The sequence below is a fragment of the Buceros rhinoceros genome, unplaced genomic scaffold, assembly GCF_000710305.1.
Source record: "Buceros rhinoceros silvestris isolate BGI_N320 unplaced genomic scaffold, ASM71030v1 scaffold3499, whole genome shotgun sequence".
Classification (NCBI taxonomy): domain Eukaryota; kingdom Metazoa; phylum Chordata; class Aves; order Bucerotiformes; family Bucerotidae; genus Buceros; species Buceros rhinoceros.
Window position 1 is genome coordinate 124 of NW_010433116.1, and position 17064 is coordinate 17187.

Here is a 17064-nt window from a genome sequence, read left to right on the forward strand (position 1 = left end):
GGAAAAACCTTCTTTTCCTGCCTGAGGATTGAGAAGGTTTTATTTTACCTTGACGCTTATTTGTGCTTGTTTCTAGTGGTGAAGGTAATTTGGTAGTTTAGTCGAGCCAGGCTTGAACAGTGGTAGATGCCTCCTCCATTATGGAAATAAAGAGCTAGGAATGTGGAATGAGTAGTGGTAATCCTGAAAAAGGTCCTGCACAGCTCAACTGTCAATGCTTTCTTTATTTTCCTGCATTTCTTCTTTTCTTACATTCAGCTGGTTCCCTTCTCTGACATACACAACGTTATCTACCAGTAGTGAGATGCAGAATTAGTAAGTAGAGTCACTAGATATGTATGAATTTTGCTCTTCCAAGAGGGAAAAATATTTCGTGTTTTATTTATTCATAAAATTGTACACACAAATTCTGATGAGGTGTGATCTTCTAGGGGCTACAACCTGTCAGTCTCCTTATTTTCTTGGCAGGAGTGAAATATCTTTCCACATATCTAGTGGGACAGTCATTAAGAAAGACCAGAAATGCGTTTTTGGGGCAGTATGTTTCTCTGCCATGTTTCTCTTTAATTGTTTCATTCTTGGTTGAGTCAGCAGTAACTTTTCTTGACCAACTTCTAAGCTCTGGGGAGTTTCTCATTTTAATTGTCTTGGCTTGATATAGGATACAAAATCCTTTTGATTTATTCAGTTAGAGTCTGGGTTCCTAAAGTAAAACCATTACAGTGCAGAAAACACGAATTTCATCTTGGGAGTAAGTGAATATACTTGCAGTTATCTGTACAGTACGGGGTTCATTGTATGAAATAATTTTCTTTTGAGGTCACTTGGATATATATTTTGAAGCCCTGTGAATTAAAAAATTTGTATAGGACTACTGTGAACGTTAGGCTAATGCCAGCTGATTCCCTGAAAATTATCAGGGGTGTCTGTAAAGCTTCAAAGAGCAGGAAATTCAATGTGCCATTTCTAAACTGTATTTATTTTGGCAACTTCCTATTTATTTTTCTTGATGCCAGTAATGATTTTTGTTATCTGAACAGATGAAGCTGCCTTTAAAAGGTGTAGCTCTTGGAACTGGGATATATGGAATGAGAATTGCAAGCCTCCCTCATGGGGAGGCACAGAGGTGCAGAACCAGTAGGTAATTTTTGATAGGCTAAAAATATTTACTTTAATACTTGGTCTAATTATTAGGCCTTAATATTTAAGGAAAAAATGAAAAAATAAGTAGGTTTTTCCATTAATAAGATTGTTCATTACTTCTGAATCACAGGATAATATTTCCACTTGCTTAAGTTTATTTATTGTGGAATTTCATATCTTTGATATCAGCATTGGGCTGAATTATGTAACATTGATTTAGCTTCAGGTCCTTCAATCACATTTTCCAACTTCTCTAACTTCAGCTCTTTTTGGTCTTTCTGCCTTTAAGAAGAATTAAATCTTCAAGTAACCTTTTCTTTGGGCTGTCTTTGTGTTTGTGTACAAAAATGCTGGGTTTTGTGGTTTGGAAGAGAACTGTGATTTATTATCCCTATTAAATTATACCTGAATTTTTAAGTAGTTGTTATAAATCGTAAAAAACATTTTGCGTGTCCTTAATAAAGGAAAAATTCTTTCAATTTTTCAAAAAGTACTTCAACTCCAAAGATCCTGGTTTTTGCAACTTTGTCTAAGCTTTGTCCGGGTCAGGCTCTCAGTTTACAGATGACGCCTGAGATGTTCCAGGTCAAGAGAAGAAAAAGTTGGCTGAAGTGTGAGAGGAAATTAAGTCATGCATCAGATTATGACATCTGGTGAAAGCTGTGACTGAACTTGCTGTAGCACTGGTGTTTAGACTATTTATGGAAGAGGAGGAAGAAGCTGAAACTATATGAAAGACTGGGGAAAGAGAAGTAGTAGATGTGGATCTCCTAAAGAACTGTCTATTGGGTGAGAAAACTGGACAAGGAGGCAGATGAGAATTGAGATCGCATCTAGAGTCCAGAGGTGGTGAAGAGATCCTCGAACTAGCTTGATGAACGAGAGCAGAAAAGGCAGAAAACCCCCAAGGAATTAAAGGAGGGTAAAGAGTGAATAGAGAAAACTTTGAAATGAGAATGTGGATAGTATTTCACAGAGTCCTAAGAAATAAGGCTATTAATTTGAAGGAGTTAAACTGACTGGGGTAAAAGAATCAGAGAGGTGGGAATTCAGAAAGAATTTCACAACGCAGTGACGTAATATGAGTCACTTTCAAAGACTTTACATGTAAAAGAACAACTTTCTTTAAGTTGCAGTTGTGGTTTTCCCAGCACTGTGGTATGGTGGACCAAGAGTGGTAGTCACTTAAACTGTGTTTTGCTAACATCAAGTGAAAACCTTACAATGCAGTCGTGGAGATTTCAATTTTTTTTTTTTTCCCAGCTTTTCAGCATATTATGTGATTGCTCTGCAGGCCCCTTCAAAAGGTACTAAATGCCTTGTGCTAGATAGGTGGAAAAGGGAAAATACTCAATCCAGACAGGAGCTTAAATTCTGGTGTTTCTAAACTGTTGAGTGTTTGGCATAATACACTGAAGAAAGTATGTAATGTGGCTGTGTGTATTGAATAGATTGAGGATGGTTTCTTTCAACATTTAGAAATCATCTGTGATTTTTGTAGCACCACAGGAAGAGAAGGTTAGAGGACACTGACAAGATGCATCCCATAGTCCTGAGGGACTTGGCTGATGTAGTTCCTGAGCCACTCTCCATGATATTTGAAAAGTCCTGGCAGTCAAGTCAAGTCCCTGGTGTCTGGAAAAAGGGAAGCCTTGCACCCGTTTTTGAAAATGGTAGGAAGGTCCTTGGGAACTACCGACCAGTCAGCCTCACCTCTGTGCTTGGGAAGATTATGGAACAGATCCTCCTAGAACCTGTCGAAGGCATGTGGAGGATAGGGAGGTGATTTGAGGTAGCCAGCATGGCTTAACCAAGGACAAGTCCTGCCTGACCAAGCCAGTGGCCTTCTGTGATAGAGTGACTACGTTGGTGGACGATGGAAGAGCTATGGAAGTCATCTATTTGGACTTCTTGTCTTAACAAGAGTTCACCACAACATCCTTCTATCTAAATTGGAGAGAGCTGGATTTGATGGGTGTGCTGTTCAGTGGATAACACATTGGTTGGATGGTTGCATCCAGAGTGGTCAATGGCTTGATGTCCAGATGGAGACTGATGACAAGTGGTGGCTGTCAGGGGTCTGTACTGGGACCAGTACTGTTCACTTCTTGTCTTAACAAGAGTTCACCACAACATCCTTCTATCTAAATTGGAGAGAGCTGGATTTGATGGGTGTGCTGTTCAGTGGATAGCACATTGGTTGGATGGTTGCATCCAGAGTGGTCAATGGCTTGATGTCCAGATGGAGACTGATGACAAGTGGTGGCTGTCAGGGGTCTGTACTGGGACCAGTACTGTTCAATATCTTCATCAGTGACATAGACAGTGGGATTGAGTGCACCCTCAGTGTGTTTGCAGAGCACACCAAGCTGAGCAGTGCAGTTGACGTGTCTGAGGGATGGGATGTCATCCAGAGGAACCTGGACAAGCTGGAGAAGTGGGCCTGTGTGAACTGCATGAAGTTCAACAAGGCCAAGTACAAGGTCCTGCACCTGGGTCAGTTCACTCGGTATCAATACAGGCTGGGGATGAAGGGATCGAGATCAGCCCTATGGAGAAGGACTTGGGAATACAGGGCATGAGCCAGCAATGAGCACTTGCAGGCCAGAAGACCAACCGCATCCTGGGCTGCATGAAACAAACTGTGGCCAGCAGGTCAAAACAGTGATCCTGCTAGTCTGCTCTGCTCTGGTGAGACCTCACCTGGAGTACTGTGTCCAGCTCTGGAGTCCTCAGCACAGGAAAGGCATGGACCTGTTGGAGCGGGTCCAGAGGAGGGCCACAGAATTTATCAGAGGGATGGAGCACCTCTGCTATGAGGACAGGCTGAGAGAGTTGGGGTTGTCCAACCTGGAGCAGAGAAGGCTCTGGGGAGACCTTATTGTGGCCTTCCAGCACTTAAAAGGGGCTTATAAAAAAGATGGAGACAGACTTTTTAGGAGGGCCTGATGTGACAGGATGTGAGGTAATGATTTTAAACTAAAAGTGAGGAAGTTTAGACTAGACATAAGGATGAACCTTTTTAGCAGTGAAAGTGGTGAAACACTGGCACAGGTTGCCCAGAGAGGTGGTAGAATCCGCATCCCTGGAAACATTCAGGGTCAGGTTGGATGGGGCTCTGAGCAACCTGATCTAGTTGAAGATGTCCCGGATCACTGCAGGAGGGTTGGACTAGGTGACCTTTAAAGGTCCCTTCCAACCCAAACCATTAGATACCATCTAATCTACTATTTTCCCCGTAGATAAAATCAACTGCATTATGACATTTTGGTCAAATATGTGTTTTCCCTGACTTTGATGGTCTGTGATGATGGAGACTGAATATCATGATTCAGTAGTGATCTAGATGTACTATTAATACATTTGAATATTTTTTCATAACATCTAACTTCCAATCTTTGCTTTATTTTAAGCCTGTTTCGTTTGTCTACTGATAATAGGTAAAATAGATCACTGCTGCTTTTTTTTTTTAATCAGGCAAGTTTTTGCCTATGTTTACTTTAAAGTTTCCCTGTTCCAGCCTAAGTGATACAGAGGTTTGTCTACTGATAATAGGTAAAATAGATCACTGCTGCTTTTTTTTTTTAATCAGGCAAGTTTTTGCCTATGTTTACTTTAAAGTTTCCCTGTTCCAGCCTAAGTGATACAGAGAACTATTTTCCCCGTAGATAAAATCAACTGCATTATGACATTTTGGTCAAATATGTGTTTTCCCTGACTTTGATGGTCTGTGATGATGGAGACTGAATATCATGATTCAGTAGTGATCTAGATGTACTATTAATACATTTGAATATTTTTTCATAACATCTAACTTCCAATCTTTGCTTTATTTTAAGCCTGTTTCTTTTGTCTACTGATAATTGGTAAAATAGATCACTGCTGCTTTTTTTTTTAATCAGGCAAGTTTTTGCCTATGTTTACTTTAAAGTTTCCCTGTTCCAGCCTAAGTGATACAGAGAGAGAGTAGGGAAAAATTAAGCCTAATGTTTAGCTGTCATATGTATTAATTTGTTTCTTTTCTAGGGATTCCTTTTGGAAAATGCCAAGCCGGAGGTTTGCGGATGGCGAGATGGTGATGGGCCGTTGGCCAGGAAGTGTCCTGTACTATGAAGTACAAGTGATTAGTTACAACGATGTTTCTCATCTTTATACTGTTAAGTACAAAGATGGGACTGAACTTGCATTGAAAGAAAGTGATATAAGGGTGAGTACACCTTTACGTATAATTATCAGTATTTCTAGTGGAAGATTATATTGATTTTGTGATATACATGAAAATACAACTTAAAATTGGATATTTGTCCTGCAAGTTTTCATTAATTGTGTCTTCAAATAATTGGTGCTAAATAATAGACCTTTCCTATGTGACCTCTCAAGTAGACGTTCAGAATGCTGACCCTGTTTTTAAAGAACCATGATTGTTTTCTTTATATTGAAATATAAAACAGTGATACATTTGGGGAGAAACAAGTCTGATCATTCAGGAACTTTATAGCATGATCGATCACGAAAAATTGGTTTTGGGTAGCTTACAAATCTGGTAATCAGGGTTTGATGCTAATTTGATTTTTCTTTCACTTCTACATAAGAAAATTTGAAAACAAATGCAAGCTTGTAGTAAATATAGATAGTGCATAACCTTTAAGTACATGCTTAAAATATCTGTGAATAGCTTGTACTGGTTCCCCAGAGGTTTCTTAAGGTATTTTGCTCTATTTGTGACAGTTAGGGACTTGTGAAAAAGGGTCATGTCGTATGTATGTGAGCACATCACTTCCTCTTTACATATCTTTATTATTTAATTTTCTGTTACTAGTAAAGGGCTCTAAAACTGCGCACAAGTTTCATTTCATTTTGAAATGGGATAATGCATGAGTTAAAAAGCTATTTGAATGTTTGCTGTAGTTGGTTTTTAAAGCCTGTTCTGAAACCTGCCTAAGTTCAAGGTTAACTTGTGTGTCTTTATGTGAAATGTAGTTACACTTTTTTGGTGGCCCATAAACGTTTTGTCCTTTTGAGACAAAATGTTTATGCCTTGAGGTAGGCAAATATTTTCACTGCTTTAAGACTTTCTAACTTGTTTACTTCATGCTTGTTGGTTAGCAAACTCAAGCTAAGAAAATACCTTTCTTTGCCAAAAACCATTTGTGCCTTTTTGAAACCGTGTCGTGGAAATTTTATGTGGGAAAATTAACATTATAGACTTCAAGAGAAATAACTCTGAATACTATTGGGGAAAATCGTTAATGAAATTAGTTATTGCACCTAATTTAATGATTTAGCCAACTTGGGAGTTTTTAATGTTTGTTTGAGATGTGATGAACTGTTTAAGGCAACACATCTTCATATGCCAAATGTATTAATAAAGCTAAGTAATTGGAATGATAGCCGTCTCCTAAGGCTTAAGGGACAGCTGTTGATTCACAGTACACTGAAGAGCTTGGTGCTTACATCCATATCGTCATTTCTGTGGCTTTGACAGGGATGCCAGCAGTTGGGCTTGGGTCAGGATTGTTGGGTATTACCATCAAAATGAGTAGCTGTAGTTGCTCTTAACAGCATCAGTAAAGGAAATGGGCAATTCTGTAGAACTGCATGCCAGAGTAGTCACATTGCAAAACCCCCCATTGTTCTTTGAACATCCGAGATAAGATTTTGCTTTCTTCCCCTCTCTCTTTTAGTCACTATTATCATTCAAGCACAGGAAGAGCCAGTCCTCTTCAAGTTCTCCCTCCAGAAGGAGTAGTAGCAGATCTCGATCTAGATCTCCTGGTCGGCCAGCAAAAGGCAGACGTCGTTCTTCTTCCCAAAGCAGAGAACGTAAAGATGACAGGAAGAAAACCATTCAGGAATCCAGCTTAGCTCTACTGGTATTAGAATTTTGTTTGGTTTGTTTTGTGTGGGGGTTTGTTGGATTTTTTTTAAAACAAATTTTTGCTCTTTGCAAAGGATTTGTTTTATGCATACTGAGTTTATTGTAAAAGTGAGCTGTAGTTCATGCTCCCTGAACAGCATGATTAACTGCAAAAGTGTATCTGCTGCAGAATTCAGGTGTGGAGTAGATGTATGCGGCCTTGCTGGTTGATAATATTGCAGGACTGTTTCCATTATAAAAACTGTTCCATAAGGATTCGTAAGTTTATCAGATATCATTGATAATATTGCAGAACTGTTTCCATTATAAAAACCATTCCATAAGGATTCGTAAGTTTATCAGATATCTGGGGTTTAGCTGAAATTTATCATGTACATTCTTGGCCTTTTTGTAAAGGTTAGATTGAGTACTAAAAACGGTTGTGATATTCTGTAAGTGAAGCATAGTAGAGGTTATATTTCTCTATTAAGACAAACAGTGTTTCTTCTGCCTCTTGTGCCCTTGAGATAGCTTCAAGTCATACTTGTCTGAGCCAGTTTCTTGAATTGGAAATGTCTTCTGCTGATCTGTTGAAAATAGGTAGCTTTTAGTTAGGGTTTAACTAAACTAAACCAGACCAATCTAGACTGAACCGAACAGATAGGTTTAGTTCAGTAAATAGCAATTACTAAAAGCATCCTTTGGCACCGAATTTGCAGTGGTTTTTGTAACTTGGAAGTTGTTTTCTCTCTTAATTTCACTGTTAACTTAAAAGGTAACCTTTTCTGATTCTTAAATGAGTTTTCTTCTTGTTTGTGAGCTGAAACTGTCCATACTTTGGATATTGAACCCACTTACTTTCCTGTGGAGAAAACTGGAGCTGTTGTGGTTGAAAAAAATCTAGATAGTGTTCTTAATTATTCATTATATACTTGCACTTATTGCAGCTCTAATGTTCAGAAAGCTCAAACTCTGTTTGTTTTTCGTTTAACCAGAAACCAAGTGAGAATAACACCAGAAGCTACAACGGTGAACCTGAGAGTACAGAAAGAAACGACACATCCTCCATAATCCTGGAGGTATGAACATTGTATTTACTCTAAGTTTTATGTCGCATTTGAACTTAGCTTTCTCAGAAATCCCTGGAAAAGGCCAGTATAATGATCAAGGAAAACTAGAAAGCCATGTAAAATTTAGAAGTCAAATGAGTTTACTGTTCATCTAACTAAGTTTAGGGGAGGCGGAGATGAAGTTGTCAGAAGGGGAGATTACTAGAGCTGCGTATCATTAATTTTTCTTGTTTGTTTTTTGCATCAGACCCTCACTAGTTACTTGTGTTCATTTCCATGCTTTTACAGTGTGAGTGTTTGGCCATAGAAAGTAATTTATTTAAGTATTTACTTATTTTCACCCAAAACCAGTTCTTTAGTCATGATTAGCTAATGCAGAGTTAGAGCAGAAGGGAAGGGAGGAGGATGGGAATAGTTGCCCTGTGCTGGAGCTGCTGCTGCTGCTATGTAATCATGGCCTAAGTGATCACAGTGAAGCTGGCTTTAGCAGTCTCTTCATACAAATGCACAACTTAGAACACATTGTATTTTGGCGTTTTGTAGTGAATAACATCCTCCCAAATATGAAATATTGGACTAAAAATAAGGTAAGGTCCCTGAGTATTTTTGAATTTTTGAAGTAAATTCTTTTATTTCTTAACAGCAAAAATTGAAACCAGACCTGGAAATAGAGCATGTGCTTGAACACTACAGCTTGCGTCCAAGAAAAGAAGAAAAGAAAAAAGAAGAGATGTATTCTGAGAAAAAGATTTCTGAGACCATAAAAATAATTGAGAAAGCATCACCGAAAACGAAGGAGCTAGAGTTTGGTGGAAGAATTGGTATGTGTGCAAATTATCTTAATAGTTGAATATTAGTACTTTTATGTACTTTACTTACCGACCATACTGTCATGACAAGCCGGAACCGTTTTCCAGTTTTTGGACACTGGTTGCAGAATCCAGAGTCAGTGCTTCATGTAGTCTCTACTGATACTGTTGGCAGTCAAAGAACCATTATTACACCACATAATATACTGAAGATCTTTAGTCTTCCCTTGCAGTAGAGATTGTAGTTACTTCTTAGATTTAATTTGGAAATACCTCAAAGTTTTTCATTCTCAAAACCTAGGTGCTCAACAGTAGTGTATTCTTTATACAGTTTTTGGAACAGTTTTAAAGGGGTGCAGTTGCTGTGATCTGTTGGTTGGTTATATGACGTTGTAGGGGAGTGAGATAAATGTCTCTAACCCATTACGTGACTGGGGATTGGTGCCCTTTTGCTTCAGGAACAGATAAGGACAACCTCTTCTTTGTTACTAAAGTTAATACTGAGCTTTATTAGTGGGATCAAAACTACTTTGTTTTTTTTCTTTTCTGTGTTTATCTTCTAATACAGCATGATGTCTGTTTACAGGGACCTTTGCGATGATCATCTTCTTGCCTGCTACTGTATTTTACTTGCTGTCGATGTGCAAACAAGATGACCCCAGTCTTATGAACTTCCCTCCTCCTCTCCCAGCACTCGAAAGTCTTTGGGAGGCCAGGGTGTTTGGTGTTTTCCTTCTGTGGTTTTTCCTTCAAGCTCTGTTTTCCTTACTGCCGATTGGAAAGGTAATCTGTTCAGTAGCAATTGGGTCTTAATGGATAATTAATTTGTGCGATAGGCTGGGAGGTAGGGTGTGTTCTCAATGCAGTGAGTTCGAAAGCAAATGAAATAGTTTTCCTTATTAAGCTGGAATGTGGCTACTGCACATTGCTAAACTTAAAATAGCACAGTTTTTAAAGAATTTAATGGCTGTGCATTTCACAGTCCTACAGTAGAAGAGGCAGAAGGCATTATATAGGAGTTCAAATCAAAGCATGGATAAAATTTGCTTAGTGGAATTCAAGAAGAATCTCAGATATCTGCCTTTTAAATTAACAAACTGTTTGATACTCAGTTTCTTATTGATATCCAGTGTTTTGGAATGTAATATTCACTTACGGGATGCTGTAAACCATTCTAGCCATGTGAATATCTGGCAAATGCTCCGTTGCCCTCTTTTTGTGACTTGAGGGATACTGGCAGATTCTGAAAGAACACTAATAAATAGATCATTCATGTTGTTCTATTGCTATCCATGTTTACAGTGATTGGAGCTGTTCTGTTTTCCTGAGGCTGATGAGGAAGAGGCGATTTTTTAAAAATGTTATTATTTGAAACTGTTGCCCTTTTACTTTTGGTATCCAAAATATGCTTTTGAGAGCCATGCATGATCTTCAGATTTTAACGTGTCCAGCTGTTACCTTGATTGAATGTCTTTGTGGCAGAGATGTGCTTGATTTCCCCTCCCCTGCCAGTGGCCCCAGAAAGTACCTTGTTGAAACACTGGTGTTTTATTCTTCCTAGGTGGTAGAAGGCCTGCCTCTTTCAAATGGAAAGAAACTGCAGTACCGCATAAATGGTAAGTGTGTTGCACTTGCTTATTCTGAAATGTGATACCACTGCCTGATTTGCAGTGCTGAGTACTGTGAGATGCAAATAATGAAAGATGCACCCAGGTATCTGTTGTAAATCTTCATTAAAATAGGATGAGTGTGGGGGTTTGTTTTTGTTTTCTTTTTTTTTATTGGAAGAAGGTGCCTAGTAATGATCAGGAACTCCTGCCCCAAGACCAACGCATTACCCTGTACAGGGCAGCTGGTCTGCATCCAGCCGTGACTGGTCACTCCTGTCATGCTCCTTGCCTAGTTGCTGACCCGGCCGTTTCCTGTCGGAAGTGTTAGTAATGCTCAGGTAACAAGGACTGCTGCTCCAGAGCAGATATTCAGGAGTGATCTGAAGAGGTCTTATTCCATGTGTCCAGATCATCTTTGATGACTCTGATTTACAGTGGTGTAATTGATTTAAGATGTTCTTATTCTTGCCTGGCAAAGAGCAGTTCTGCATCATTATTCAGCTGAAATCAGATCTGATTTCACTTCCTATGAATAAGAAAAGTTCCTGATCTAGGTTTAGAGTATGCTTTAACGTATTTCAGCAGTTCTGCTTTTTCAGGCTTAAATAGAAAATGGTACTTTGACTTGCAGGTATTCCAGACTACCTATTCAATTAATTAGTCAGTTGGAGGGCGCTGTCTGGCAATAGTGGAATCCAAATGTTACATTAAAAAGTTGAGCGGGGCTTTGTTACAGTCTAGTAAGATGGACCATTTTAAAGTCAGAACAGGGCTGTAAACCCTGTGGAAGTGAGTCATATTGAGGCTGCCTTATGATTTTTCTGTTTTGGAATTCTGCCTTTAGTAGGGGCATAATCCTGAAATTTTTTTCAGTATTCTGGTAAAGGGAGAAAATACATTATATGATTCATCTTCTTGCAGCTTCAAAGGCTAATTCTCAAAGAAACTTTGAAAGCATTCTTGAGGAAAGGAAGACCAGTGACAGGACAAGAGACAGTGGGCACAAAGTGAAACACAGGAAATTCCCTCTGAACCTCAGGAAACACCTTTTTTACTGTGAAGGTGACAGCTCAAAGGCTAATTCTCAAAGAAACTTTGAAAGCATTCTTGAGGAAAGGAAGACCAGTGACAGGACAAGAGACAGTGGGCACAAAGTGAAACACAGGAAATTCCCTCTGAACCTCAGGAAACACTTTTTTTACTGTGAAGGTGACAGCACTGGCACAGGTTGCCCAGGGAAGTTGTGGAATCTCCATCCTTGGAGATGTTTGAAACCATGTGGACATGGTCCTGGGAAACCAGCTCTAAGTGGGCCTGCTTGAGCAGGGGGCTTGGGCTTGATGAGCTCCGGAAGTCCCTTCTAACCTCCACCATCGTGACCCTGTGAAAGGGTTCGTAGAAGGTACTTAGGTGAGAGCGGTGCAGAACTGCCTGCTTATTTGGCCATCATTCCACTCTACGTGATGATATACTCTCAAAGTACAGAAGTTTTGTGTTGAAGTTTTGACTTCATAGTCATTTTAATCCTTTAATTACCGCTGTCTGCGTTGAGGTATATATGAAGATAACAGCATCTTCTTTGGCTTATCTGAGATGTCTCGCTGATAAGATTTTGTGACTTGCTATCATTATCCAGTAGTAGTGTCAGTGTCCATTTTTCTGCTAAAATCTGAATACTATGTTGTTGTAAAAAAAAAAACGCTGATAAGATTTTGTGACTTGCTATCATTATCCAGTAGTAGTGTCAGTGTCCATTTTTCTGCTAAAATCTGAATCCTATGTTGTTGTAAAAAAAAAAAATGTAGGAGTGTTCAGAGTGTTTCTGCCTCTTGTCCTTTTGATGAGGAGCACAGGAAATTTCAAGGCATGGATAGAATGTCTTGCGTATATTGCTGTGCCCCAGAAATTTGAACCTCAAGAGCACAGAATGTGTAAGACATTACCAGAGTATAAACGAATCTTGAAAGGAGTAAAAATGCAGAAAGGCTAGACTGGGTAGGTTCTACTAGAATTACTTGTTTTTATTTTGACTAATACGTTTTTCTTCTACATCTTTTAGGGTTTTATGCTTTTATGTTTACTGCTGCAGCTATTGCGACTTTATTATACTTCAAATTTGAACTTCATTATTTGTATGATCACTTCATGCAGTTTGCAGTGTCAGCTGCAGCTTTTTCTATGGGCTTGAGCATTTATCTTTATATTCGGTCCCTGAAAGCACCTGATGAAGAACTAGCACCTGGTGGAAATTCTGGTGAGTTATAAATCTTTTGGATCATTTTCTTTCCAATTGTTTGCTACAGTTTCTTTGTTGTGATTTAAAGGCTAGGTTTAGGGGTGATTATTATAAGACTGTGACTTTTACTTTCAACCAATGTAAAATATATGTTGCAAGTTAAATGGCAATTTTTTGTGCACGCTCAGATCCTGTAAAATGCTTAAATTTTAGTCAGATTATTTTGCATACCTTACAAAAAATGTCTTGGCCTGTTTAGTCCCCTAGTGATTAGAGGACGGTTCCTTCCTTCCTGTTTTCAGCATTCGTCTAAGAGGCTTGTCTAGTTTGCTTCATCGTGCCCCTGCTGGTGGGCCTTTTCCTGAAACAGCTGGGAATGAAAAAAAAAACAGAAAAATCCAGATATTTAGGCAGTGGGAAGTCAGGTACAGAACTTGAAGTATTTCTAAACTTGTATTTTGCCGTGCACTTTCAAGTCTAGTTAGCTGAACTGAGTTTTCAAAAGAAATTTTGACTCAGTCATGAGACTGAGCCTATCTAGAAAGTATCCATTGTATGCGTCTGTTTTTGTAGGACAAAGCACAGCCTGACAAGTCGCTTAGCCTTAACTGTTAAACAGGCTGCTTTTAAAAATGATCATAGGGTGACTGAGAAAGGGAGTTGATGGACAGAACATCTAGTGTATTAAAATGAAGTATTCAGACATCCTCAGTTCCTTTGTCAGTGAGGCATGTATGTGTGCAAAGGCAAATAATAAATTACATAAATCATTTTTACTTTGGAAAGTGCAGTTCTAATCTCTTTCAGTGGCGTGGTAGCATTCTGTAAGTATTTTGCACAATGCTTGTTACTTGTTAACTCAGTCCAGGGTATCTTGAAGTCAAGGTATTGTGTTTTCCTTCTTGTCCATCTCTTTTGATGGACAGGGAATTGTCACAGCTAAAGGAGTTCTTGCTCCCAGAGAAGAGTAATGAAGTAGGAGGAAAAGTAGAATTAATTATTACCGTAAGATCATGTTCATGGAAATTGTGATGCAAGCTTCAGGGTAAGGCTGAAAATAAAGAAGGAACAAGTGTCAAGGAGAAAGAAGCCTACAGTAACTTCCAAAGTGTTTAGTCCTCCTAATAAATAAAATATTTGGGCCTGTTGAAATATAAACCTTGTGGGGTTTGCTATGTGTTCTACATAAACTCTCATACTTTTCTTGCCAATCTAAAGGCTTTATTCATGAGGAGTGAACTTCAGAAGGAAGTAGGAACTGCTTGATGGGGAGGAGTGTCGTGGTGGATAAAAGGAATAGCATTGCTAACAAAGACTGTGTCCTATCCGCAGGGTATTTTGTTTATGATTTTTTTACTGGACATGAGTTAAACCCTCGTATTGGCAGTTTTGATCTCAAATACTTCTGTGAGTTGCGTCCAGGATTAATTGGCTGGGTGAGTCAGTAATCTTAGTTATTTTATTTGCTTAAATATTACACAAATGGATTAATTTTTATTTATATATAAAATGTATATATAAAATTGGTATTAAGGATACACTATGTATTTATAAACAGCAAAAAGCACTTATAAACCATTTCATGTTGCTCGGTTTTTAATGAGCACTTTTATTCTCTTTAGGAAAATTTCTACATTCTAGCTTCTTTGCTTTGTGAGAAATGAAAGTCCTTCTTAAAGTATTCATATGGTGAGGTTATACGGCTTTGGAAATACAGTTAGATGGAAACTGTGGCTTGTGAAATAAGTTACTATTTTTTTTTTCAACTTCAACATCGGTCAAAAACATCTGTATTATAATGTCCTGTAGTGTAAGAGAGAAGACCAGTTTCTTTTACAAGGAGCATTTGTAACAAAGCCTTTCCTAATGTAGGTTGTCATAAACTTGGCGATGCTCCTGGCCGAGATGAAGATACACAATCAGAGCGTGCCATCTCTGTCGATGGTGCTCGTGAACAGCTTCCAGCTGCTCTATGTGGTGGATGCGCTTTGGAATGAGGTAAACGACAATCACGTCACACTGTTACCATTTCTAACTACAATGTGAAGTGACTGACGCTTTGCAAATCCTAAATTCCTTCCTCCGTGTTTCTAGGAAGCTGTTTTGACGACAATGGATATCACCCATGATGGATTTGGGTTCATGCTAGCTTTCGGAGATTTGGTGTGGGTTCCGTTTGTCTACAGCCTGCAGGCCTACTACTTGGTTGGTCATCCCACTGCCATTTCTTGGCCTGTTGCTGCTGCAATTACTGTTCTGAACTGTAAGTTATAGTGAATGTTATTGTTACTGAGTTCGTTTCTTGGAGTTGTGAGGTGAAGCTTTAGCCAAGGTGCAGCGATTGTATTTTCTGTGTTGCCACAGCTGGTGGCAGCATGTGTCTGGCTACCGTTTAATACAAAGAAGGGAGTAAATTCTCATTTTATCGAATGCAGGATAAATGAAACTCTGGACGGCTAATTGTTGTGTTGAGAGGCGTCTTTAGAAGGATGCTGTCTGGAGTTACCGAAGTGACTTAAAACATTTTGAATGAAGGGTAGCCGATACCTTTTAAAGTCAATCTGAGTGACTGCGAGTGACTTATGAAAGAGAAGTCAGTAGCTTGCTGGCTATACTTTACTGAACTTAGGCAAAAAGGGGTTTTGTTGTATCTCCTTCCCTGATGCCCATAATTACAAACTCATGTCAAGGGAAAACATCTCCATTTTTCTAGCCAAGTTCTTTGAGAGAGGATCTTGCATCTTTAGGGGGCCTTAAATTTGCACCAATATGTCCTGGCAGTTTGTCCCTCTTATCTAAACAGTCAACTTAAAAGCAGATTTTTCTTTGTAGATTTGACAAAGAATTTAAACACTTGGGAAAGCTGTGAAGGTAGATTTACTATGTGCAATCCTGAGAAATACAACATTCCTTTTTCATTTTCAGTTAATTTTTTTATCGTTATTTGGAGTGTGTTGTGATCCTGTTTTTTTAATACAGCCTCAGAAAACAAATTTAAGCTGTCTTGTAGAGAAATATGGAAAAATATGAATTTCAAAACCAGATAATATTTCATTGACTGGTTCTTTCAATAATGTCAACTCCTAAATAGTTGGTCAGTTTATGGAGCAGGCACTGTAACAAAGTACGGGGCTGCTAACAGAGCTATCATCTTACAAACTGCAGCACGTCACCTTCTAAGAATTTCAAACTCGGTGTTACCTTAGTGAACTATAATTCAGATATAAACATAAAAGAAGGTGTGAAAATAAAGCTTCTCCAGTATCTGATAGTCAGCAGTATGTGAGAGCACATGGAACACAGGCTTCCACTAGCAATTCTGTCTTGTTGGAGCTCTGAGAACCACAGGCTGTCAGTTACACCTTTGAGAAAAATCCTTTGATTTTTCGAAGAGTGGCAGAAAGCGTGAATGCTTTTGTTGGAGAAAGAAAACTGGAAAATACTGAAAATGCAAAATAAATTGATATTTATTTTCAGGTATTGGGTATTACATTTTCCGTAGTGCAAATTCTCAGAAAAACAATTTCCGAAGGAATCCAGCAGATCCCAAATTGGCCTGTAAGTGCCTTTTAAAAATTTTTTCTATTGCTGTACAATGTCTCTTTGTACTATTTAAATACACGTTTCAATTGTTGTATTGACTACAATACTCTATTCACAGACCTGAAATTTATACCCACTGCAACTGGAAAAGGGCTTCTTGTCACGGGTTGGTGGGGTTTTGTTCGTCACCCTAATTATCTTGGTGATATCATCATGGCTCTAGCATGGTCCCTACCCTGTGGTAAGTTCCTGAAACTAAAGAGAATTTTATCAAAAATCTAGAACAACTCTGACTCTCTCAGCCTGTCCTCATAGCAGAGGTGCTCCAGCCTTCTCCTCATTTTTGTGGCCCTCCCCTGGACCCGCTCCAACAGGTCCGTGTCCTTATGCAGGGGGCCCCAGAGCTGAACACAGTAGTCCAGGCGGGGTCTCAGGAGCAGAACAGAGGGGGAGAATCCCCTCCCTCGACCTGCAGGCCACGCTGCTTTTGCTGCAGCCCGGGATGCCATGAGCGTTCTGTGCTGCCAGTGCCCATTGCTGGCTCACGTCCAGTCTTTCATCGCCGAGTTGTGTGCTCTGAGCAAAGCTCGAGTTACCGTCTACAGCCAGAACAGGGACAGCCTGGAGGGGCTTATGTGGGGCAGCTCAGTGCTGTAGAGGTTTCACTATTTCTCTGGTTTTGATAGCTAAAGCACTTAAAACATGTGCCAGCTTTGCTTGCATCGAGAGGGAAGGGGTAGATTTTGAGACTCTGAATTTTAGGGATTATTTTTTGGTTTTTTATGGGGATCTTCCG

The 17064-nt window shown here is 39.2% G+C and overlaps 1 protein-coding gene across 1 annotated transcript in view; it reads left to right on the top strand.

Annotated features, from left to right (window-relative positions):
- The first annotated feature begins 5185 nt into the window (after positions 1 to 5185).
- Positions 5186 to 17064, top strand: part of LBR (lamin B receptor) — a 12463-nt gene continuing 584 nt past the window's right edge. Inside the window, exons 1-12 of the mRNA XM_010143985.1 lie at positions 5186 to 5350; positions 6828 to 7016; positions 7996 to 8079; positions 8714 to 8891; positions 9466 to 9662; positions 10441 to 10495; positions 12549 to 12743; positions 14058 to 14161; positions 14598 to 14723; positions 14820 to 14988; positions 16203 to 16283; positions 16387 to 16509. Coding sequence (XP_010142287.1) covers positions 5186 to 5350; positions 6828 to 7016; positions 7996 to 8079; positions 8714 to 8891; positions 9466 to 9662; positions 10441 to 10495; positions 12549 to 12743; positions 14058 to 14161; positions 14598 to 14723; positions 14820 to 14988; positions 16203 to 16283; positions 16387 to 16509 — 1666 coding nt within the window. The remainder of the gene's footprint in view (positions 5351 to 6827; positions 7017 to 7995; positions 8080 to 8713; positions 8892 to 9465; positions 9663 to 10440; positions 10496 to 12548; positions 12744 to 14057; positions 14162 to 14597; positions 14724 to 14819; positions 14989 to 16202; positions 16284 to 16386; positions 16510 to 17064) is intronic.